Source organism: Crocodylus porosus, unplaced genomic scaffold, assembly GCF_001723895.1.
Source record: "Crocodylus porosus isolate Cpor-Errol unplaced genomic scaffold, CroPor_comp1, whole genome shotgun sequence".
Lineage (NCBI taxonomy): Eukaryota > Metazoa > Chordata > Crocodylia > Crocodylidae > Crocodylus > Crocodylus porosus.
The window spans coordinates 59594443-59618881 of NW_017728943.1; the positions used below are offsets into that span (position 1 = coordinate 59594443).

The following is a 24439-nucleotide window of genomic DNA, read 5'->3' on the forward strand; positions in this document are numbered from 1 at the left end:
TATTTTTAGGACTGCTGCCTCATTTGTTGTGAAAACCGCTAAGATAGACAGGGCCCCGAGGGCCGTATTTGAGACACCTGAGGCTTCGTTTGCAAAAAAAAAAAAAAAAAATGCAGCACTCACACTTGCAAATGAAGTTAGCAGAAGAAAGAACTCAAGAATTGCTAAATTCTAATCCCGGTTCCGCTACTTAGTTACTGGGTGACCTCCAGCAAGTGTGCCTCTGTATTCTAATCTGTAATATGGAGACAATATGCAACTGACAGCAAAGATATGGAAATATTAATTTAACGCGACACTTTGGGCAAGGTACTACAACAAAAGGAAGTGCCACAAAGAGAAACACAATGCACACTAGCTTTGGAAATGGAAGCAAATCAGCTGTGTTCATGGATTTTGAAAAGGGGGAGTGCAGATGGTATGGCACTTCACATATAACACAACACATTTTTCTCCAGCTAAAAAGAAACTAGAAGCTTTGCTAATATGATAGGGGCCAAAAACAAATATAATGTTTAAAATGTGCACTGATTTGGTAGATTATATAGCAAATTTAAAAGACACAACAAACTAGTTAAAAAATAATCAGAAAATTAGATGTCTTTAGCCCTTAGGCAATATAGTTAGATGTATGTCTTTATTCAGATTCATAAAACAAAACCTAGCCGTCTTGACAGCACTTCCAATACCTCACTATTAGTCATTTCTATGTCTGAATTAGTATTACCACAACTTGGTAAAATTTTAGCTAGAGCTAAAAATAATCTTCAGGGCTGTGAAACTGAAAACACACATTACCAGGAATGGCTAACAGACCACAAAGGTGTAGAAGAAAGGATAGTTTGAATAGTGGAACTTCAAAACTATTAACGAGGGCAGAGGGTTGTTAACACTGGTAGAGTAGAAAGAAATTAGCAGGAATCAGGGAGATGATAATGAAACTATTTGTCTCTCAACATTGCCTAAATAAGAATACCTCCCAGACAGATGGTTTTAAAGATTGGATAGAGGAGGAATCAAAGTGGGATGCAACTGTCCCACCCTGTATCCACCCCTAGTTGTGTTACCACTGCACTATGCATTGACTAATTAATTTGTCTAAGCAACAAGGCTTATTAGGGTGACACTATACTCAGGTTATGCTGCTTTCAGCTCTGGAGCTAGCACACACTAAGCCAGATCTTTGCATCTGCCAGCTCTTTGCAAACTGTGGCAGGGCACTATGTGTGCCTGCCACTTTAAGGCCCTGGAGCTGGCAGCCTCCAGGTGCCTAATGCGGGCAGCCATTTTTGGCTCAGGGCTGCCTATATAAATGAGGCAGTTTGGCTGCTGGAGAGCAGGTAACAACATCACCTGGCCTGAGGGCTGCCGAGTTTCATCTGGAGGTGAGGGAGGAGGTGTAGGAGATGGTAGGAGGCTCCCAGTCCTGGGTATGACCGGAAACTACACCTTGCCGGGAGTGGGTGGCCTGGTGGAGCGGCGCCTGGTGGCACGGGAGCCCCCAGGAAATGCCAGGCCAGTGATCACCCCGGTGAAAGGCGGGTTGGGGCGCCTTAACCCCTAGCCCTCACCTTTGGGTGGGTTGTGTACATCGGAGGTAGCTGTAGGGGTGCAAGCCCTGAGGAGGAGAGTTGGAGGCCAGGTGTGGCCAAGGCTGCCTGAGCTCTGCAGCGGTTCGAGACCCCGAGGAGGAGAGCTGGGGCTAGGCATGGCTACGGTTACCTGAGGCCACCTGTGGAGGGAAGCCCCGAGCCCCCAGTGTGAGGGGAGCAGTATGTGGAGCCCCATGAAGGGAGAAGGGACTCAGCCAGAGAGAGTGAGCTGAGTTCTGACCCCAGTAAGTCCTCCAATGCAGGGAGGCAGAGTTTGGGTTGAATATAACACCGGTAATAACACCACAACCTGCTGCCCAGGGAGGGGAGCGAGAGTCCCCTCTGAGGCCTTGAGGTACCAGCTGTAGTGTGAGGTACCCCAGCTCCCCACATCCGTAAAGGAGGACCCAGAGAGGGGGACCCTGGGAAAAGAGTACGGGTCATACAGCAAGGCCTGCCAGAGCTTCCCCTGACTGGCCCAGGTGGGGACCAGGACCAGGAGGATCAGAAGGGCAAGGAGGCCCACCAAGTGGGACACCCAAGAGCCAGGGGCCTGGGGTCCTGACTGACCTTGAGGTAGGCCAGGGCTAGTGTGAGCCAAAGGTCCCAGTGAGGGCATCACACCCAAAGGGGAACCGGTGGCAGGAAGATATATGGCCCAGTATGACGGCGGCAGAGTCCGCCTGAAGGGAGGAACTCAGTTGGGGGTCCTACAACAGGATTCTGGGCCCCATCGTGGAGGACTGGTGCGTATGAGAACATCATGATGTCATCAGTGAGGCTTGAGCTATGGTGTACCGGAGGAATGGAGCCACAGATAGCGCCCCCTAGCAGAGGCAGAAAATGGGCAGCGTCCCGCCTAATTACATCTATTAATTAATCAATTAAGACCAAGGCATGGCAGGCAAGAAGGCAGTTGGTTTGCCCAAGAACAGGTGGGCAGGCCACGCAGAAATCAGCCCCAGTAGGCCCCCATTACACAAACTAAAGTTTCTTAATACTAAGCAATGACACCCTCTCCAAACCTATAATGAAATAATCCTGTACATGTGCAGTTTTGGATGGTGTACAGAAAATGAGAGGAGAGCCATTAATGAATGGTGAAAATAGAGGTATTTAGCAGCTGTCTCATTTACAGAACACCACCTGTTAGAATTCACTGAATAAAAATATGAAAAACATGTAATGAAGGGCAAAAGAAAACATTTTTAGAGCACCAATAGAAGCTTTGGTCCAAATGCCTTTCAATTAACATTATACTCCTAAGTGAGTTTTGAATATGAAACTTGGATGTTGGATCTGGGAGTGTAAACTACACCAGCTTGGGCACAGACTTCAGGGCACTGCAGGGACAAGATGCATGATTGCGTTGGTGGCACAGCAACAGCTGGAAGCCCCTGCTCCTCTCCTGGGAGCCCAACTGCTTTATTGTGCCTCTGGCTGGGTAATTCATATATGGAACCGATGTGCATTCTGACCTGCTCTGAATCTTTTTCTGAGAGACACTACTTCTGGGCTCACAACTCCAATTCCAGCCTGAGCCCAACTACTAAAATCAAGTTTCTGTGGAGCTTGTGACCTCTCTCATTAAATGCCCTATCTGGGGTCACAATCCCTAGTTTGGTAACTCCTGATCACATAACATAAAACAAACATTTATGTACCACAGCTAGCAAATAAACACTTACTTGATTTACAAGAGAGAACCCATTTCTTCTCCACATTCCTGCATGCACTTGGGCACATAAAACTAGACATCGTAGAGGGTGTTCTATTAACATAGGTGGACTAAGTTCACTCTGTAGAATATAAAATATGAAAGCCTTAATGTAATTAGAATTGTAATTTTATTTCTTTTTTTTCTTCTTTTGCTGGGGGAGAAGGGGTGATGTGGAGGCTTTTAAAGAGTTTCAGGAACAGAAAAAGGTAACAAAATCCAAAGCCAATTAAATTGCAAGGGCTGCATAAACTCAGTCATGTCTTCCTGTTAACTTGTTTCATATTTTACCTTTGCTTGATATAGTACTACTGCCTGAAGTCCCTAGTTTTTGCTGTCAGTTTATTCTAATACCACCTAGTTTTCAAACTTCCCCTTAATGTGAAAAATGTACCCACATCAAATCATTTAATATATATTTTTGAAGTTTACACAGAACATCATTTATACTCCTAGCTGGCTGGCTATCTTCCCTTTGCTCTGCATATCCTTCTATTTATTCAAAAGGAAACTAAATTTTCAAAAGACAGTGCAGTTTCTTCTACCAGTTCTGTTCCCTCCTTTTATTTTCCATGGTCTCTTTCCCCGTGTCCCCCTTCCCCCGCAACACACTCTTTCCATTTAGATTGTTTTTAACTTCTCACTTAAGCAATGTCTGCATTTATATTAAAAATTAATAGTACAATGAAGTGAGACATGGGGGATAGGAAATAAACAAGGAGAGGACATACAGCCTCCACTATACAGGAAAGAATCTAGTTCCTGGAAGCAGTCCCAAATCAGCTTTAAACATTAAATAGAGACAGGGTATGAGACAATTCAAACCATGTATCTTCTTCAAATGTTTAAATAATTAAAAACACACACTAGTAGCTTAAAGACTCATGCCTAAAGAATTACCAGCAAGGCAAAGAGATTGTTTTACCTAGCTTGTAAAAACTGTCTACACCAGGGGTTAGTAAGGATTTTGCTATGAGGAAGCCACTTTAACAGAACTTAGCTCTGAGCACAAGCTGGTTACAACCCACCCCGTGTCGCCAGAACCCTAGAGACAATCACCACTCCCCACTACAGTGTCATCACTTCTGCTTCTCCCCAGTGCCTGGCAAAACCTCCTTCTGCAAAAATTCTTCTGAAACTACCCCCACAACCACCATGGGCTGGATAAATGGCTCTGCAGACCAGATACATCTCACAGACTGTATTTTTCCAACCCCTGATCCACACAGAAATATATATAGTGCAATACACAAGTGTATGCCTAAAAAGTTATTTTGTTACCTTTATTACTTAAGGGTAATATGACACTTTAAAGTGTATAACAAACATTAAATGTCACATACCAGTGGTAGCAGCTCTGGAAACTTGTAAGCCACTTCACTTTTACTTAGCAAGACATGCAAACCTGTATTAGATAATAAAGCAAGCATATTATTATATACATTCTTCAAAACAGTCCTGAAGATGCATCTATTGTAATATTAACAATCCATATTAAGTTTTCCATGTAGCTTTAAGACTTATTGGTATATAACGCCAGAAGTTCCCAAGCACTGCGAGACATAGATAATTTATTTTTCATTCATTTCTCAAGACACTTATGATAATATGTGAGACAGTGCAGACATATTCAGATATGTTTAGTTACTACTTTATAAATTCTGTTTTATCCAAAAGTGATGCTAACCCTCTTCATCAAACAGAGGATAGAACTAGCAGATAATATGCTATTAAATTCAGCAAATGTATTTCAATAGGTGCAAAAAGGCCTTTTAAAATTATTTCACTCTTTCCATACTGAACTTCTCGCTACTGTATCTGCCCTTATTCTGAAGTAGAGCCCCTTAACAGGTTCTGTAGATGACCAAATACCTGGCAAACGTATCTAACATGTGTATGCTACTAAATATATTACACAGGAATCATGTTTTTTTCAGTTGTCCTGCAACTATTATGCAGGTAAACAGTTTACATGCTTTTTGCTCAATATTCGGTCACCTCACAGAAAGCCAATAGTCTCTAATTAACATCCACTATCTAAAGCAGGGGTGTCAAACATATGGCCCACAAGCCAGATACAGCCTGTGGAAGTGGATCATCTGGCCTGCAGGACACTTACAGACTAGACCATACACCCCCACAGGCCAAATCCAGGTGACAAAGGGAAAAGAAGTTATGCCAAATTCCCAACACTGGAGATTCCTAGGGCATGAGCAAGTCTCCAGCAGGCACAGTCAGCATAGACACAGGCATGGGGGCATGTCTTTAACAGACTGGGGAAGTGGCTACTGAGCAATAGATTCTACTTGAGCTCAGTGTGATTGTAAGTTCCTTATGCTGGGTCAGCAGTTTACAAAATATGTTCCAGGGAACCCTGTGGTTCTGCAAAGAGATTAAAGGTAATGACAGAGTGGGCCAGCAGGTACAATGCCATTGCTGGGCTGGGTCGCCTGGCTCTGTGTCAGGTTTTATGGTAGGGGGAAGGGGGTTCTGCAGCAGAAGACCCGATATGAAAGGGTTATAAGACTTCAGGAAGTTTGAGAACTACTGTGTTAGGTGTACGCAACAATTCCTTTTTAAAACCAAGTAGTTCCTACCTGCAAGCAATCGAGATACTGGAAGATGAATGCTAACTTTTTCCTGAGAAACACAATATCTGATGGTCTCAACTGAGTGTCCACACATATTGAGCATGATAGGCTGTTCTCCATCAGCAAAACCACTGTGACAGTGCATCAGCACACTCAGACATTTCTTATAAGCTTCAATGAGTACCTTTTCCTACAAAAAGAGATTGTGGCTTACTTAATTATAAAGAATAGTGAGCTCTTTGAAATAACATAATGTGTAATACTTGGCATAAGATAACAGTAAATACTTGTTTCTATGTCCAAATTTTATTTTTGTCTTTATTAATACAAGCTTAACACCATAATTTTTAAAAATTCCTTTAATTCAAGTTATTGGTTCCCCACATTTCCAAAAAGACAGTGTTCACATGTTAAGGAGGATGTAGGTCAGGGCAAACCTAGGCAAGTATAATTAAATGTAACAATGGTTATTGCATACCTGGTACTAGATGAGTCTACCAAGTACTATCATTATGTTGGGCTAACAAAAAATACAAATGTAACAAAGTAACAAATTAAGGCTGACCTGAGCCTCTGGCTATCCTGGGCTCACTTGTTCCAAGGGAGCGCTAGCCACATTTGAAGTCCTACTCAGCAGATCCTATAGGCTACAGCAATCTGCTTTCCCCTTGGATAGTATCAAATATGTATGGGGATCTAGTAAATTTTCCACTGAATATTCATTCTCTCTTCTATGACTGCTCTCTTAAAGACATCATATCAGTCTCAACTATTGGATGCTTGTTTGACCTCTAAAATATACAGAACAATTGTGATCTGTGACCCTTCTAAAAGGAATATGCATAAGTTGGGATCCTAACTTTTTCCTTTGTTTTGTTACCCTGTTTATAGAGACACTTCTTTAACAGAATAAATAATTAAGATTGACATAACAGGTATGTATGGTTTTCTAGACTACTACAACTAGATATTTATCTACCTGCATCTTCCTTTATACATTCATAGGCTAAAACAAGAAGCAGCTTACATCTAATGCACACCAGTCCTGCATCATTGAAATAACAAGTGTTAATTTCATCTGTAATGTAAAGGCTGCTTCCCACTCTGGTTCCATTTCTATGTGCTGTCCTACTTGACGGGTTATTGGATCCATGCCCTAAAAACAAAGAATCATACAGATCAACTGTCTCTCAAAACCCCTAGTGACTAAACAAAAAAAGTAATCACTTACTTTAAAACACTGCTAATTTTGTATGATGAATAAACCCACTGAAGATATATCAAAGTACAAAATTTTAGAAGAAAACAAGATAAGCTGCCAAACAATTCAGAAGGCTAGGACACAAGGCTAATGGACAAGACAATTTATGAGACCCATAATAGAAAATCCTATTTTCAAATTCCCTGTATTTGCTCTAAATGAATCAGCAAACTCACAAAAGAAAAAAAGTCTCTAGGTACCAAACTAGTGTGTGGATAAATATCATTTAAAATTGAAAAGAACATGAAAGAGTGGTCTGATTGTTGCAGCACACTGTAAATGTATTCAAAAATCTTCACAAAAACTTCAGAGACTATTATCTAGCCACACAGCACTGAAAAAGTAAAGATTAGTTGGCCAGGCCTCTATCTTCACAATTGCTTGTCCTTGTAAAAGCTGCACTCATTTTACTTCTTTTAAGATAATATGGTTGACAGTGATCGCAGTGAAAGATATCACTGGGTATGTGTATCTGTTAGCTTACATGTTTCTTCTGAAAAGGACTTGCTCTCCCAATGTTTTTGTACAGAGCTCAGAAGCAATTAATTTCAAATAATATATAGGACACTCAAACACAGGGGAAGCTGGCAAAGATGAAATACTTTTGTCACGCATTTAAATGTGCATTGGTCTTAACTGTATGAGAGAACCATATACATACAGAGGAAAATATACACATACACATTTTATTTTACTTTTTATACACACACAGAAGAAAAATTAAGTTCATTTTGTATTTTAAAACACTAATAAACAGTATATCTTGTTCAGTACTCTATTAGGACAGAATACAACCTTTCGAGCTTTGCAGATTCACATACCTGCATACACTTGAGTAATTCTAAAAAGGCATCAAAACCTTCTAGAAACTTTTGTCTCAGGTCATCTGACCAATCAGCTGGCTTGCTTATCAACACATACCTGAACAACAGAGGAAAAATGAGTAAGTTATTCTAAATTTTTAAGTACTTTTTAATTTGGTAAGTATTAAGACACTTACTTGAGATCCGAAATAAGACTCTGAACACGCCTGAATTTAAATGCTTGCAGGGCAGTATATCGTTCGAACTGAAACCTGCCTTGAATATCACGGTGCCTTAAGTGGTCCACAAAGGTTTTGATGATAGTGGTCATAAGATTTTCTTCAGTTATTAGCATGCGTGCCTATACCAAAGTACATAAAAGTTTGTTATATAAATCAACAGACACTACCGACAGGAATAAAAAGTAAACTACTTCAATTTTATCACTCAAATCTATTAATTTACGGCCAGACAACTGATACTGTTGATATGTTCCTTTATATTTTAATATTACTTAAATAGAAAAGTGAGATTCACAGCGTTCAGTGAAGAAAATCAAAATCTAGCTGCGTAACTACATTATTCCACTTCAAATGTTACCTCGTACTTCTTCTTTGACATACCACTATCAAAAACCTGTATTGTAAGAGTAATTTAAAGTTTTTCAATAAAGATAAAAGCAAATATATAATGGCCCTATATCTGAGGAAGCCGGTATAAATCTGGAAATATATGAGGCTTTTATTCTAATGTTACTGCACTTGTTGTTTTGAAACTGCACCTTCCTATCTCAAAATAAAGTAAAAAAAAGAGTTTCTCTGCCTCAGTCCTTTTCCTTTTTGTATTCCTTACAGAAGGAATTTCCACACTTTTTCAGTTTTCTTCTGCTGTGTGAGGAAACTTAACAATTTTTCCTTTTAATAAAAAAACTACACTAAGAAAACAAGCATTACTAATGCTAGTCAGACCAGCCTAGCACCACCTTACAATGTGATGTCTCCACTTTACAGCTGAGTAAAGGATTTTAACATCAAATCTAGGCCACAGGGTAAGTCAGATATTGAGGTAGGACAATAACCTCAGGTCTTGACTCATGCTTCCAGAAGACACTTCCAGCACCTAGCAAACATAAAAATTGGCAACACAGAATAGCTATCTTGAAATCCTTTTTTAAAGACTCCCAACCAACTACCATAATTTCAAGGTTTCTGCAGTACTTCAATTTTCCTTTAAGCTGATTCCACCTGGAAAATTTTAAGCAATTTAGCAACAATTCTAGTCATGCAAGTCATTTTTGTTCATTTTATTTAGCTTTCAAATCCATTCTCACGAAGACAGAGTACTTACTCTTCAATTTATCTGTAATATTTTGTTACATTGTACTGAAAATGGTTTGTTAGAAAAAGGTTTTCATAATTCAAGAAGCATCTATATATTTTTTAAATAAAGCTCAATTGTTGGTCTGTCCCTTTAAAGTCAAAAGAGAATATTCTTAATTCAGCCAAGAGAAGTCTGGAATCAAGACAGAACTACAAGGAGACTCTTCTGTAGTGCAATAATACAAGACTGAGGAAGCCTGTCAGGATTCAAGCACAACACCAAAGGATGTGAAGACTACCCCAAGGGAGAGGAAAGTTTTAATTGGGAACAGAAATGAGGAAAAGATTTTGAGTGACACAGGCTGGAGTGCAACTGGTGAAGTCTCAAGTCCTAAAACAAGGGTAAATTGGCAATCCCCAAGGAAAAAGGGTTTGAGCCTGGAAGAACCAAAAGAATAACGTGTTTCTTTTACGAGACTTGATAAATCAGAAAACAACAATGGTAGGGGGATTTTAATTCCTGAGTACCTCTGGGCTCCCTGGAAATCCAGGAAGGTTACAGGAGTCATGGTAACTACAATACCACACCATGGGGTGGCAAGCTCTAAAGCCGCACTGTATAACACAACTGTGTCCAAACTTTTGCTGACCATAACTCATTTACAGTGGGGACAATTTTGTACAACTCATACAAAAGAGCTGCCACTGATCACATCCCCACAACAGGGTCAGGGTTCTTCTCAACTGCTTTCCAGTGTAGAATAAGACCATGCTGACCTAACAGAAAAAGCTAAATGGGGGCATCTTAGCCTTGACTGAACAAAGATTAAAGAAACCCTGTTTAGTTTCAACTTGGCATTGATAATAATAGACACAGTTTCCACGCACTGGCTAAGGAAGGGTAAGTTGCCACTCATTATTAATTGCAGACATCATAATGTGGTGTAACTGCAGGGACCAGTTAAGTGAAAGTTAATCTGAATATGCTGGGTTTTTGGTTCTAGCCACATTGGTTTAAGGACTTAATTCCATTTCATTCACAGATAAATTGCTCCAGTTTATGATCTCGCTAAATGAGGGCATAGGGATATAATCACAAGAGAGCTGCTGGGGGACAGCAAATCTCCAGATCCTCTTAAAAAATTAACAGAACAGATCCTATGCCCTTAAATAATATGGCATGGGGATTTACCCTAATAGTGGTAACTTGTATGCCTGCAATAAGACGGGAAACATACCTTGTCTGCTCCACAGTAACTATCACTGGGCCTGGTCTTACTCCTAAGGGAGAGTTAAAGTGGGGCCATTTACCTATTAATGAAACAGGGACAAGTTCACTAGATTTAGTTCTTGTGGCCCTCCTTGGGGTCACAACTCATAAGCTGGCAACTGGTATAGCAGCATTTAATGGTAATACTTACAAATACTAGTTTTTGGCTTGATTGAATTTAGCTAAAAAACTGCAAAAATATGCATCTTAATGTGTGCATGTACATGGAGCTGACCATCTATTAAATGAAATAGCAAAGAAACTCAAAAGAAATGAGTTAAACCCAAAATTTCCAACCTCCTCTGACCTCTAGGACATCCAGACAGAAAATGTATAATGCTGATTAACTTTTACTTAAGCAAGCTGTAACTGTACTTACAAACTATTTGATGTTTTCATGAAAGTCAGCAGCACTTTGTATTTGCATAGCAGTACTACAAACATACAGAGAAATCTAACAGTCTGAGCTCATGATCTTACTGCAGCACCTAACAAAAAGTTTCCTTTTTTAATCATTTAGTACTTACAAGTGAAGGCACTGTGAATATCTGTACCGAGAGGTCAGCAATTGAGAACTCTCTGTCGTGGTCATCTTTCACATAATCACTCTGCAATCGCTCATAGTTCTATCAAGGAGGCAAAAAAAGGCAAGGAGTGCCAACTATCAGTTTTAAAAAAGGCAAGCACTACTCACCAGAGTAGGAACAGTGAAGAGTTGGACAGATAGAGCAGTCACCGACACTGCCCGCTCGTGATCATCCTCCATAAAATCTCTCTGCAACTGCCGGTAATTCTAAACAACAAGGGGGAAATTCACCTCTGATCCACACTGACCTGCTTTCTCTAAATTTAAAGTCAGCACTGGAGAAATTCAATGCTAGATGAAGACGGGTATGCTAATGCATGGGTTGTCAACCGGGGGTACACATACCCCTGGAAGTACTTGGGTATGTGGCAGCAGCACGGGGAAGTGGGGCTGCCAGCACTTTGCACCACTTGCAGCACCACATGCCTCCGGCAGTTTTGTTTTCACCGGGGCTGTGGTTTTGCTGCCGAGCACAGTGTGGGTGCAGGGGGCACCCCCCTCCCACTTGTCAACCGGCCGCTGGGGGACTACCTGCTTCTCCGCTGGCCTCAATCAAGCAATTTTTCTCTATTATTTCTCTGTGGTCCTTCTAAGCTGCAAAGAACTCAGAAAGACCACAACAGGTCTTTCCGAGTTCTTTGACATTATTCCTATTTGAAATCTGCGGGTTTATCTTGTGAATCATGTTTTCACACCTAACAGCACTATGACTGTGTGAAAATATGGTTCAAAAGATAATCATGGTAAGGATGTGTTCAGAAATGATGTGTGGTACCATATGGCAACCTGAAAGAATCTTGGGCACCGTAAGGTGCTACAGCACCCTGATTGAGAATCACTGCTCTAGCTGAAACTCTTGCATGGTTTCAAAGCTATATCTTTTGAATCATTTAACATACAATATAAGAAAATTACTTACTCTTGCAAACCGGATAGCAAAAAGCTTCTTGTATTTCAAATCCATAAGTAGACTGCTCATAAATAACTGATGGTATACACTTCTAGCCCCTATTGAGAAAAGTTACATGTTATTATATACCATTATTCTCTACCAAACAATTACAGAAACAACCATAACAGTACCCTTGCAGAAAACAAAGAAAATTCTCTCCTCAATCTAAAGAGAATTTTAACAACATCTGGAAGGTAGTAGTAAGTGATGAGGAAAATATTCAGAACCAAAAAAGGAACTTTTCCTGTAAGATGATTTCTTCTTCCCTACATCTTTCAGTGTATTTACTGATTCAGCTAATTGTTGAATTGGAAATGGAAAAACACTAAATACAGAACTTCCCAGGTAAATGAAGAAACTAATTCAGACCTATTTTGTTTTAAAATACATATTTGTATAATTTTCACTAACCCTCCACAGATTCCATCACTAATTTGAGACAGATTTTTTTAAGTAAAATCTTTGTAGGTCACTTAAAACAAAGACCATTAACATTTATTCTGTTTAACGAGGAATGATTGTGTCAGAATATAAAAGGGAAAAAGCAATTCAAGTTGCAACAGAAATGCGAAGTGTCTACTTATTTATGTGGGAGATTCTATACCAAAAAAACCAAACTTTGTTAAGATACCACTCTTCCCAAATACTAAAATTTGCAGTCAAAAACAGAAAATTCTACGAAACATTAAAACACTCAACCACATAAAACAGGTATTAGAAAGAACTGGGGGAAAGAGAGGAGGGAGGGAAGGGGAAGAAGTCAATCTATTTACACTACACTTACTTCCAACCTTAAACTTTCCCTGTTTGATTATCATCCTATGGGAGAGAGATCACATTGCCACATGCCTCCTCAAGACATCTGGAGGTCAGCAGAGAGGAAGAAAGATAGCAATGTTGGAGAAATATTGAAGTGTTTAAAACTGTGATCCATGCCCTAATGAGTCCCACTGGGAGATTGGGGTATTTTATCATTCACTTGGTCTTAATGACCAGGGGGTGTCTTCCAGTCTCCATTATTCCCCAGATCAAAGCCAGTGCCATAGGAATATATGTACCACTAGAGAATGAATATCTAGAACTTTGGGGAGCAGAGAAAACAGCATTTGTTCAGAAACAGTAAGGCTTTAAAAAACATATTTCTAGCATAGTTAGGAGGCAAACCATGTTTTTCCTGGTTTTATAACATTTGTTTTAAATGTCATTTTTAAAATATACCGATTTGGAGATAGATAAATATGTTCAACAAATCCTACACCAAAGGACCCAAAATTTGCAGCACAAACTCTGCACACCACTTCCTGAACTGACCCATCAATATACAGGTCATCACATTACATCTGCAGATATCCAAACACACTGAAATAACAGCAGAGGCTGCTCACAGAGGTATGAGCTGCTCCAATTACCTACACTGGGTATTCTCAGCTCAAAAGACGAGAATATAAAAAGAGGACAATATAAGGACTTGGATACAGCCTGAACAACAATAACTGAGACTCAATATATCTCTATTCATAAACAAACGCATTAAAAAAAACATTTTGGAAGAGGGGAGCATCTACTTTTAGAAGTCTCAAATTTGCACTTCTCTGGGCCCAGATACACAATACATTTATACCAAGGTTTATTTTCTGTCCCCAGTTGGAAGAGCAAGTTTCAGGTCCATCTATTTAATGTGAATTTGGCAGTAATTTTTTTTTTTTTGGGGGGGGGGGGGAATCAGATCTAAACAAAAAGCCAACCTCCATCTTACTAATGGGTTAAAATGATAATTTTATCATTCCGCATGTTTGGAAAGAGCTAAGAAACAGGAACCAGCAATCAGGCAACTGCATCTACAATGGATGGCAGTAAAACTGCCTAAAGCAGGTATGACAAAATAAAAATTACTACTGTGATACTCAAGCACAAATGAACATTCTTGGTAAAAATTATGGACAAATTACCTTTCCACAGCTTAGAATCAGACAGCATCAGTTTATCCACAAGAGAAGAGTTTTCACCATCTGGTCCCTCTTGTAAACCAACTTGGCACAATATCCGACGAAGACCATCTTATCAAGAAAAAGATAATGAAATAAATATTCAAGTTAAATAACACACAAAAGTTCATTCTTACGTGTATTTCATAGTTTCGTAGTTAGTAGGGTTGGAAGGGACCTGAGCAGATCATCGAGTCCAACCCCCTGCCATGGCAGGAAAGTGTACTGGGGTCAAACGACCCCAGCAAGGTGTTCATCTAGCCATTTAAAAAAATGGAAATTCATATAATCTACTGTAACAGTATCACACTTGTCTGGCCCTGCAGACGAGATGAGTGGTGCAGGACCAGATCATGAACTGTATGAATGGTGCAGAGCTGGCTGTGGATCAGGCTAATGGACCCTCCTCCATGCCAAATCCTCCTCCATGCCAAATCCAGCGCACACAGTGCCTGCTCCAGTTGGTCTGGGACCCTGCAGGAAAAAGCCCAGCATTGCACATCATTAATCAAGATGTTGAAAAGAACAGGCCCAAGGACTGAGCCTTGGGGGACCCCACTGGTCACGGCACACCACGATGATTGACTTCCATCAACCACCATTCTCTGGGTCTGACCTCGGAGCCAATTCCCCAGCCAGTGGACTCTGATATAGCCAAGGCCACAGTTGGCCAGTTTGTCTATGAGATGATTGTGGGATAACAGATCGAAGGCTTTTTTAAAATCAAGATATATGATGTCAATCTCTTCTCCCTTGTCCAGGTGATATGTCACCTGGTCAAAGAAGGAGATGAGATTTGTCACGCAAGACCTACCCACAACAAACCTGTGCTGGCTATCCCCCAGGAAGCTGCCTTTAGCCAGTTTGTCAAGAATGGACTCTTTGATGATTTTTTCCAAGATCTTCCCCACAACAGACGTCAGGCTGATGGGCCTGTAGTTCCCCAGATCTACTTTCCTCCCTTTCTTGAAGATAGGCAAACTGGCCTTCTTCCAATCTTTGGGCACTTCGCCTGAGCACAAGTTCTCGTAGATCCATGCCAGGGGCTGGGTTATGATGCTTGCCAGATCCTTAAGTACCCTGGGGTGTAAGCTGTCTGGGCCAGCTAACTTGTAGGTGTCCAGCCTCTCAAGGTGTTTCTTCACATGATCAACATTGATGTAACAATTCTTCTTTGCCCTGGCTGCCCTGTACCATATTGAGCAGGGCTGTCCCTTGGGGCTGGTGAAAATACCCATTAAACAGGTTGGCTTTTTCCTGGGCGTTGGTTATCAGTTGTCCCATATGGTTTAACAGAGATCCAATGTTACCCTTGCTTTTTCTCTGGCTCGCCACAAATCTAAAAAAGGACTTTTTATTGTCCTTGATACGTGTGGCCAGTTGGAGTTCAGTTGCAGTCTTGGCTTTTCTGGTTCGCTCCCTACAGGTCCGGACCAGTGCAAAATACTTTTCCTTTGGGGTGGATCCAGTCTTCCATCCTTTATAGGTCTTTCTTTTTATATGCAGGAGGTCCACTAGTTCCCTGAAGAGCCAAGGGGGACACTGCTGGAGCTTCCAGGATTGCTCCCATTAGGAGCAACCACTCTTCCTGAACACCCCTCCCCTTTGGGTCAAGGTCCCTTAGGGCCTCGCCAACAAGCCTCCTGAGCTTGTCAAAGTCAGCTTTTTTTGAAGTCGAGGGCTTCAGCTTTATGGCAGATGGTGAAGGTGATCAGCTCATGGTCACTGTCTCCCAGCTTCCCTTCAATCGTTAGGTCGCTGATTAAGTCATCCCCCGCTGCCAGTACCAGGTCGAGCAGCACTTCGCCTCTCGTTGGCCCATAGACTTCTTGAGTCAGATAGAGCTCATCCACACACGAGAAACCTTTGTGACTGTTCGAATGTGGCTGAGTGCTTTTCCCATGAGATGTCAGGGTAGTTGAAATCTCCCATGACAACCATGCACCGGGAGCGCACAGCCTCAGCTAATTCCCTGGTGAATTCCTTCCTGGTCAAGCTCTTGATCCTGGCTAGGTGGTGTAGTAGACTCCCACCATTGTGTCCTCTGTGCCTTATTCACCATGGATTTTGACCCACAGTGTCTCAAATCTCCTCACTCCTAAGCACCAATGTCAACTTACAAGGATGCATAGCTTTCCTTGACATAGAGAGCTTACCCCCCCGATGCACTCTCTCTTGTGTTTTGTTTTTTACACACACAATCTCTCCTCTACAAGGTATAGCCATCTATACTTGTAGCCTAGTCATAGGTGGAGTCCCACCAGGTCTCTGTTATCCCTATGAGATTGTAATCCTTTTTATTTAGCAGGAGGACCAGTTCCTCCCATTTGTTCCCCAAGCTCCTGGAATTTGTGTACAGGCACATTAAGTGTCCCACTGGGGGGCCCTTGCCTTCCCTACGGATTGCTCTGGGGCTGGGGTAGGGGTGCCTTAGCTCGCTGGGTTTACAAAAGCTGCCCAGTGGGCTTGTAGTGGCAGTAGTTCCGCATCTCCCAGCAGGCTCAGTTTGAAGTCTGGTGGAGCAGGTCAGCAAGTCTGGCTGAGAAGAGCCTCCTCCCCAGCAGAGTGAGGTGGAGGCTGTCTGTCCCCAGCAGCCCACTGCCTCTCTCACCAAAGAGCAGACTGTGACCGTGGAAGCTGAAGCCTTCACGATGACACCAGCATCGCAGTCTTTGGTTGACTACCTCAACCTGTCTCTCCCTCCTGAGCCCATGACCCACAACCAGGAGGAGCGAGGAAAAGACCACCTGATCCCCAACCCCCTAAGCCCCGCTCCCAGAGCCCTGTAGTCTCTCGTGACCCGGCTGGGATTGCTCCAAGCCATGTCATTTGTGCCCACATGGATAAGGAGCATAGGGTAGTGGTCGGAGGGCCAGATAATCTTTGGGATCCTCCCTGCTATGTCCCAGATGTGGGCCCCCGGGAAGTAGCAGACCTCCCAGGCTAGGGGATCGGAGCAGCAGATTGCCCCCTTAGTTCCCCTCAGGAGGGAGAATCCCACGACAACCACTCTGCGTTTAGTCTTAGGGAAAGTAGGGATGAGTGATCCTCCCTAGCCTGCAGAAGCTGGCAGCTCTGCAGGCTCTACTAGGGCTGCAAGAGGTTCGTACCTGTTGCAAAGCCCCAGAAGGGAGGGGATCTTGGTGCAGCCGGCCTTAAAACATAAAATATATCTTTTTCTAGACATTCCTTCTTAAAATAAAAGTTTAGCCACTTTCAAGTACATTTTACAAGCAGCAGGAGAAGGATACAACCCAAAAACCTTGCGATGAAGTCTAATCACTGCCAACCAACATTTTTTACAGCAATATTAAAAACATTTTTGTAAAGTCTACTTTAGTGTTAAAACCATTTTAAATGCAGACACTATGAGTAGAGCTGCTGCAAACCATTTTCAGTTATGTTGTTGTTGACTAAACCAAAATTGCAGCATTCCGTAAGAGGCAACAAGTAAATAGCAGCACTTTTCATGGAACAATTGCTTTATTATCTGTACCATATTTAGCAGCCATGGACAATGTCAGAGATAGTAAACAGAAAAATGCTATCAAATAAACAGGATAGCAGGCTATCAGTCTCAGTGGCTCAGCAAAAACATTCCAGAAACATAAAGCCTACATAAACAGTAGAGTAATTTCCTCACCGTTTAATATGTTGTTCTATGCTACTATGACCACACACATTTATATAAAGGACTTTCCTGAGCCTTGTACTAACCTTATGGATTATTGGCAACTGCTGTACCAGATAATGATTTGTTTCAAAGGCGTAGAGAAATCTTTTCTGTGATTGTTATATTGCAAAATGTTGAGTGTCTTATGCCAGCTAACTGCAAAAGTTCAGATCACTCCTTTTAAAAGTATATTTGTCCATCTTATTTCCTAACAAAGGGGCCTGAATAAAAGGAGGTTACACTCCCCTTGTTCATTTCTGATTTTTCCTAATTTCTTCGTGCTTGATAGTGTAATCAAGGCATTCTTTTAATATGGAAAGGTTTGTGTTTTCAAATACACATTTTAGCTTTTTCTTTTCAAAAGTAACTATTAAAAGTCCTATCAGGCATACTGTGCGTGCATATTTGACTCTTACAGTCTGACCTGATTATAACAGACAAACAAACAATAAAGACTGAATAGACTCTAGCGTCTTTGTATAACAGAAGATGAACGGATAATTTATTTTTGAAGAGCTGATGTCTGCTAACACAGATGTCATATTCAAGTAACTGCATATTGAAATGCAAACAGTGGTATAATTTGAACTTCACATGCTGCCAAAGGTACAAACACATTTCAGAAACCCAATTATCACTAATTGTATGGGTACAGAGCCACCTCTGTGGGTGGATCTCCCTCTCCCAAGGCAAAACTAGGAGCTCAACCATCTCTAGGGCCCATTTCTCCCTTCAGACTATGTGAGGAGTGCTCAACGAATCCCAGGCTTGTACAAAGTAAATGAGAGGGATCAGGATGCCTGGAAGAGGCAGTAAAAAAAAAACCAAAAACTAAGGGCAATCTCTTATTTCTATCCGAGTTTCACATCAAAAAACAATATTTGAAAGGACATTGTAATAATATATTTCTGAAATGTTCAAGTCAGTGAAGGTAATTTTATTCAGAGCTCAGACGAGATACAAGTACATGGTTCATCAGGGAACATTTTTTTCCTTCTGAATCATAATTGAACTTGAATTGACTTCATAATTGAAGTCGAGTCATTTGACATTTTGGTACAAAATTTGCAAAAAGATGTTGTGGTTAGAAAATAACAGGTGCAATGTTATACAAAAATTTGCAGCGCCTATCACTACCCAGAATGTCTTTGAAAATTCTGATTCCCATAATTTAAACTTGACATTGTATAATAAGTTCATATTCAAATCAAATTAACATGTTACTACATATTTCTATATGAAGTGATATACAGCAACATGGCCAAAAGGGACCTAGGGGTAGTGATAGACCATTGCATGAATGTGAGCCGGCAGTGTGATGCTGTGGCCAGCAGGGCAAACAATATGCTGGCATGCATTAACCACTGCATCTCATGCAAAACTAAGGAAATGATGCTCCCACTGTACTCCACGCTAGTGAGACTGCAGCTGGAGTACTGTGTCCAGTTCTGGGCACCACACTTCAACAAGGACGTGGAAAAACTTGAGGGAGTCCAGAGAAGAGCCACCTGTATTATTGAGGACCTGCAAGACAAGCCATATAAGGAGAGGCCAAGGGACTTGGGCTTTTTCAGCCTACAGAAGAGAAGACAGAGGGGACTTGGTAGCGGCTTACTGCTATGTCAGGGGGGTGCATCAAGAACTTGGTGAACAGCTGTTCACCAGGGCACCCCTAGAGAAGACTAGGACCAAGGGATACAAACTCCTGGAAGGCCATTTCAGACTCAATTCCAGGAAAAACTCCTTCACAGTCAAGGTGTTCAGACTGTGGAATAAACTCCCTCCAGTGGTGGTACAGCTACCTACCCTGGAAATCTTCAAAAGGAGACTGGACAGTCATCTCATTGGGGTCACTTGACCCCAGTTGTCTCTTCCGGCCTAGTGCAGGGGGACTGGACCTGATGATCTACAAGGTCCCTTCTTGCCCCTAACAACCTATGAAACGATGAAACTACAATACTAATAATTCTATAAGATTATTGTCTTCAGTGCAACAGAAACAATAGTTTTCAAGCAGGTTTCAGTCAAAATTGGTATGTACAAACTCACTTTGTCCTAGCTTCCACTGCCTCTCTCATTCACTCTCTCTTCAAACCCCACCCAAACTTCTACTCCACTTCTTTATATTTAGGCAGGAAACAAAGGAACCAAATAAGTCATTTTAAGCCTATGGCTCCACTAATTAGCTCTTCTTTCCTACCTCTGTTCCGATGACAAGAACAGAGTTCTTCAGCCAAAAACTGACAAGGTACCTGTCCATGAAATGACCTTGTATATATTAATTCCCTGAAACAAGCCTCCTCCCCTAGTACTTGTCTGTGTAAAGCTTTAAGTACATTTCTTAAGTACACTGTAACAGATCAGACATAGTAAGTTTTGTTGTCCTTAATAAAAGGAAGTTATGCTCATTACCATATTTATTAAATTAGAAAAGGAGGTTTTTCTTCCCCCCCATTTAACATGGGGAAAAAAGCTCCTCGCCTTAGTCAAGCATGAGGCAGTAGGTAACAGGGGCTAGGGTTGGAGCTGGAGCTACAGCTACAGCTAATGCCTGCCCCCCACGGCCGCTGCATGCCCAGTCACTCCTTGCACACAGCCCCTAATCTTTCCTCCCCCTCTACCCACTTCTCCCCTCTCTCCTACACTGTTCCTTACTATTGCTTAGCTCTGGCAGGCTTGCCACCCCTGCAGCCAGGAACACAGAGTATGTTGCACATACTGCAGCCCAGTCCTGTACCAGCAGTACCAGCTCTGTACCACTGCTATGGGGCCAGACTGGAGCCATGTTCTGTGCCCCAGGCTGTACCAGGGACCAAGCCTGCTGGCAAAAGTAAAGGTAAGGAGGAAAGAGTGTGGTGGGAGGGAAGACAGGAAGTGGGGGGCAAGGACCCGAGCCTGTGGGGGGGGGGCAGAAGCAGTGTGGAGGGAGAAAAAGGAGGGGACAGGGAAAGGCAAGCTGCCTGCCTCTCTGCCTGCCCCCTACCACTTGCACCCCTACTACCTATTCCCCACTGCTCCCTCCTTACAGCCCCCTATTGCCTGCCCTTCCATCCCCCACACTGTATGCCCCCTACTGTCCCACCCACTGTATGTGCCCCCTATCACCTTCCCCATTACTGTCCCCAGCATCACTTCTCCCCACACCACCTCCAATAGTGGGGGGAAATATTTAAGATGATCCTCCAATAATTAGATTCCATACATGAAAATGTATAATAAATTATCTGTGTACAAAACCTAATGACTGAGGGGAGGGGGGGGTCATCTTACATTCAGAGTCCTCTAGTATTCAGGTAAATACTGGACTAACATTTTAATAATGTTGAGACGTGTAAACAAAATGGTTGCATTTAAGTTTACTCATTTAAAATGATCAAGTGTTGAAAGATATCCAGCACTTACCACTGAACAGCAATTCTTGAAGTTCTCATTCAATGCCAACCAAAGAAATCAAAAAAAATCAATATAAGTATATAGGGTCTTCATAAAGTCCTTGTGCATTTTTAAACTTTAATAACTTAGGTTTTAGGTACGATAGAAACAATCTGTAAATGGCATTTAAAAGCAAATTTATTAAAGTTTTAGGACAACTGGAGTACACAATGCTAGACTTCAAAAGTAATAACAAATTTATTCTTAAATAAGATGGAGCTCCAAGCCACTACATGACATTTTCCCAGAGAAGTGGATAGGCAGAGGTGGACCGATGGCTTGGCTACCTCGTTCACCTGACTTATCACCGCTGGACTTCTTTTTATGGGGACATGTTAAAAGTGTAGTTTACTAGTCAAAACCACATTCTTCAGTGGAACTTAGGGCTAGGATCAGCAATGCAATTAGTGCAGTAACTCAAGAGCAACTGGGAAACATTTTCAATGAGTTGAAAGATTGGATTAAGCACTGTATTATGATGGACGGTGGTTATGTCGAAGTCTAGCATTGTGTACTCTAATTGTCCTAAAACTTTAATAAATTTGCTTTTAAATTCCGTTTACAGATCATTTCTATCATACCTACAACCTAAGTTATTAAAGTTTAAAAGTGCACAAGGACTTTATGAAGACCTTATATGAAGTAAGACTCAGAACACTTTTATGAGGGTTAGAATTTGGGGAACACAAACTCAAGAGCAAAAAATTAGCATGAGAGACAAATTAATGGGTTGGCATACAGACTGCATATCTGAAGTAAGCCATTTAACAACTTATTTTTCTGTTATTTCTAGGATTGTTTGCCTCTAAATTTACCAACAAAACCATTCAAGTTTGCCTACCTGAATATCCAATCACATTGCCAAGCCAAGTCAGGAGTTTCAAACCAAAGCTCTGATGGGCAACAATACACGAATGCATAACCTGAACCTTCAGTGGCTTTGTCTGACGGCTGGTATTTCTCTTCAAAAGAGAAGGGGAAAGAATGCTTAATTAGAAATAAGAAAAAGCACACATACACTTGTAGAGAAAGATGTAGCACACCTATAACCCAAATTAAAATTATTTTGCATAGAAATTAGAAATTGCAATACATTTTATTAAAACATTAATCATAACTGTTCCAGCACAATCTTATCCAACAGTGCAACAAAAAATAAGACAAACAACTTGCTATTTTTCCAGCTCATTAATCTAAAAATAAGTTTTGTGATTTCATGCTGTTTGGACAGTGTATTGAAGAGTGTATTTTGTATTTAATTTAAAATTAAGACTTTTTTTTCTGTTCTGCAATTGAAATCTTGCAAGCTATTTTGGCCAAGCCAAAAAAAGACATTCTATATGTTCAGGCTCTTACTTTTCCAATCTTCCCCTTCCTAGCAGTGCTGCATCTTGCTGATAAGCACCCTCTCGTAAAGCGTAAGGAGCAGCACACATGCAAGCTCCCCTGAGGAATACAAAAAAGTGATGCAGCTGCCTACTAACATAACACAGAAAGCGATCATCCAAAATGTTGTCAAGTGTACAAAGCAAATATATACTGGGGAAAAGATATTACAATTAAAATTCAGATAGAAATGCAGTTTGTCAAACTAATGTTGCCCTTCAACAAATTCAGTTTGACTTTATTGGTATTAACTAACAAGCCATTCTAGTTTTTAAGTTTTAGTAAACTTAGCTTGTGTAGTCTCCCTGCAGTACATTAACAAAATCACTTTCTAACTTGGAAATGAACCTAATTTTTCCATAACCTTAAATCAATTGCAGTAAAAAGGTATATATCCAACACCCTTAATCCTAGACAGCATATATATTTTAAAAAGGTGTGAAATACAGTAAAATCCCTGTTATCTGGGATTTTACTAACCAAAATACTCAATCAACCGGAACTTCAGCAGCAGGATACACATGGCACCACACCCTCCCGCTTTACTGCCTGTTGCACCACTTTCTTACCTGGCTATGTGCGCACAGCTCCCCCCCGCTGCAGCAATCTGCGGGTGGGCTGCCTTGGCATTTGGGGGAAGAGGAGGAGTGGCATGAAGCCGGACATGGGGGGCAGGGAGGTGGGGGAGAGACCTGACCCTGGCACTTCCCGCCCCACCCTGCCCAGGGTGAGAGCTAGGAGCCCTGCATCCCCAGGCAGCAGCTCCAGCCCCTCAGGCCCGTGTGGAGCAGCTGGGTGCAGTGCCTGTCACAGGGAGCATGGCCAGACTCTCCCACCTCCCCACCCCACAGCGCTCCCAGCACCTGGGACAGGGCCTCAAGCTGGAGCCGCTAGGGTGCACCTGCCCCAGAAGTGATTCCCTCGGCCCTTCCTGCCCCACCCGGGTTCAGAACCAGGCGGAGCCACTGCCACTACCACAGGCTCCCCCCCCTCCCCCCCTCAACTGGCCAGAAACCTGTGCCTCAGTTAACCGGCACTTTTAGCTTACCAGCATCCCCCATTCATCACTCATGCCGGTTAACATGGATTTTAGTTAGCTCAGCATAACGTTTCTGATGGTTTATTAAAGGAGTCTATAATTTGTAAGTTTGATAAGTTATTCTGTTTCTGAAAATTATTTGTCTTAAAAAAGACTTATTAGTCTTCTTATTTTATAAAATAAGATTCAGGAATTTTTTCTGCTTATGAATATGTGCTTTAAAAAGACTAATTTGCAAACTGAAATCATTCCCAATGTGGCCAATTAGCTGAATGTGAACAGAGTATTACAAGGAATAAGTATTAGTAGATTAATTAAATAAAAAAAAAATCTGCTTTTACACAGGCTCCTCTAACAATGAGAAACTGAAGAAAAGGAAGGGAAAGTTCAAGTAGTAAGGCAAAATATTATAAATACAAAGATTCCCTTGAGATATTTTTTGCTCTTAAAGAATGAAGTAAGAATATTATGCCAAATGGCCAATAAAGTATTATGGATAAGAAGCAGAGAAATATGACCTATCTAAACAGCCTAGATCAGAGAGGAGAGGTGTCAAACGTATGCTGTGTGGGCTAGATCTTGCCTGCAGACTCACTCAATCCAGCCTGTCAGACTACTGGTGGGCCACCAGAAGTAGGGAGGGATGGCTTGGTGGAGAACCGGCAAGCCTTGGGCTCCAGTGGACATGGCAATCAGGGGCAGAATGAGCAAGAGTTGATACAGCCTAGATTCCTTCATGCTGCTTTGCCCTCAGCTGCAGACTCTATCAATGCCCTCATGCTGAAGCTGCCATGGCCACCATGTGCCTTGTGCTAAAGCAAGAGCTGCCACGT

At 41.7% G+C, this 24439-nt stretch overlaps 1 protein-coding gene across 2 annotated transcripts in view; it reads right to left on the bottom strand.

Annotated features, from left to right (window-relative positions):
* Window positions 1–24439, bottom strand: part of UBR2 (ubiquitin protein ligase E3 component n-recognin 2) — a 98510-nt gene that overhangs the window by 53647 nt on the left and 20424 nt on the right. The window contains exons 8-17 of one of the 2 annotated variants that reach the window (XM_019549420.1): window positions 22023–22143; window positions 14041–14148; window positions 12059–12147; window positions 11081–11179; window positions 8162–8325; window positions 7983–8082; window positions 6928–7056; window positions 5907–6090; window positions 4653–4714; window positions 3281–3391 (exon numbers count right to left, since the gene is read on the bottom strand). In XM_019549420.1, coding sequence (XP_019404965.1) covers window positions 3281–3391; window positions 4653–4714; window positions 5907–6090; window positions 6928–7056; window positions 7983–8082; window positions 8162–8325; window positions 11081–11179; window positions 12059–12147; window positions 14041–14148; window positions 22023–22143 — 1167 coding nt within the window. Of the gene's footprint in view, window positions 1–3280; window positions 3392–4652; window positions 4715–5906; window positions 6091–6927; window positions 7057–7982; window positions 8083–8161; window positions 8326–11080; window positions 11180–11247; window positions 11347–12058; window positions 12148–14040; window positions 14149–22022; window positions 22144–24439 lie in introns of both variants that reach the window. The other variant, XM_019549419.1, reaches the window with a different exon arrangement.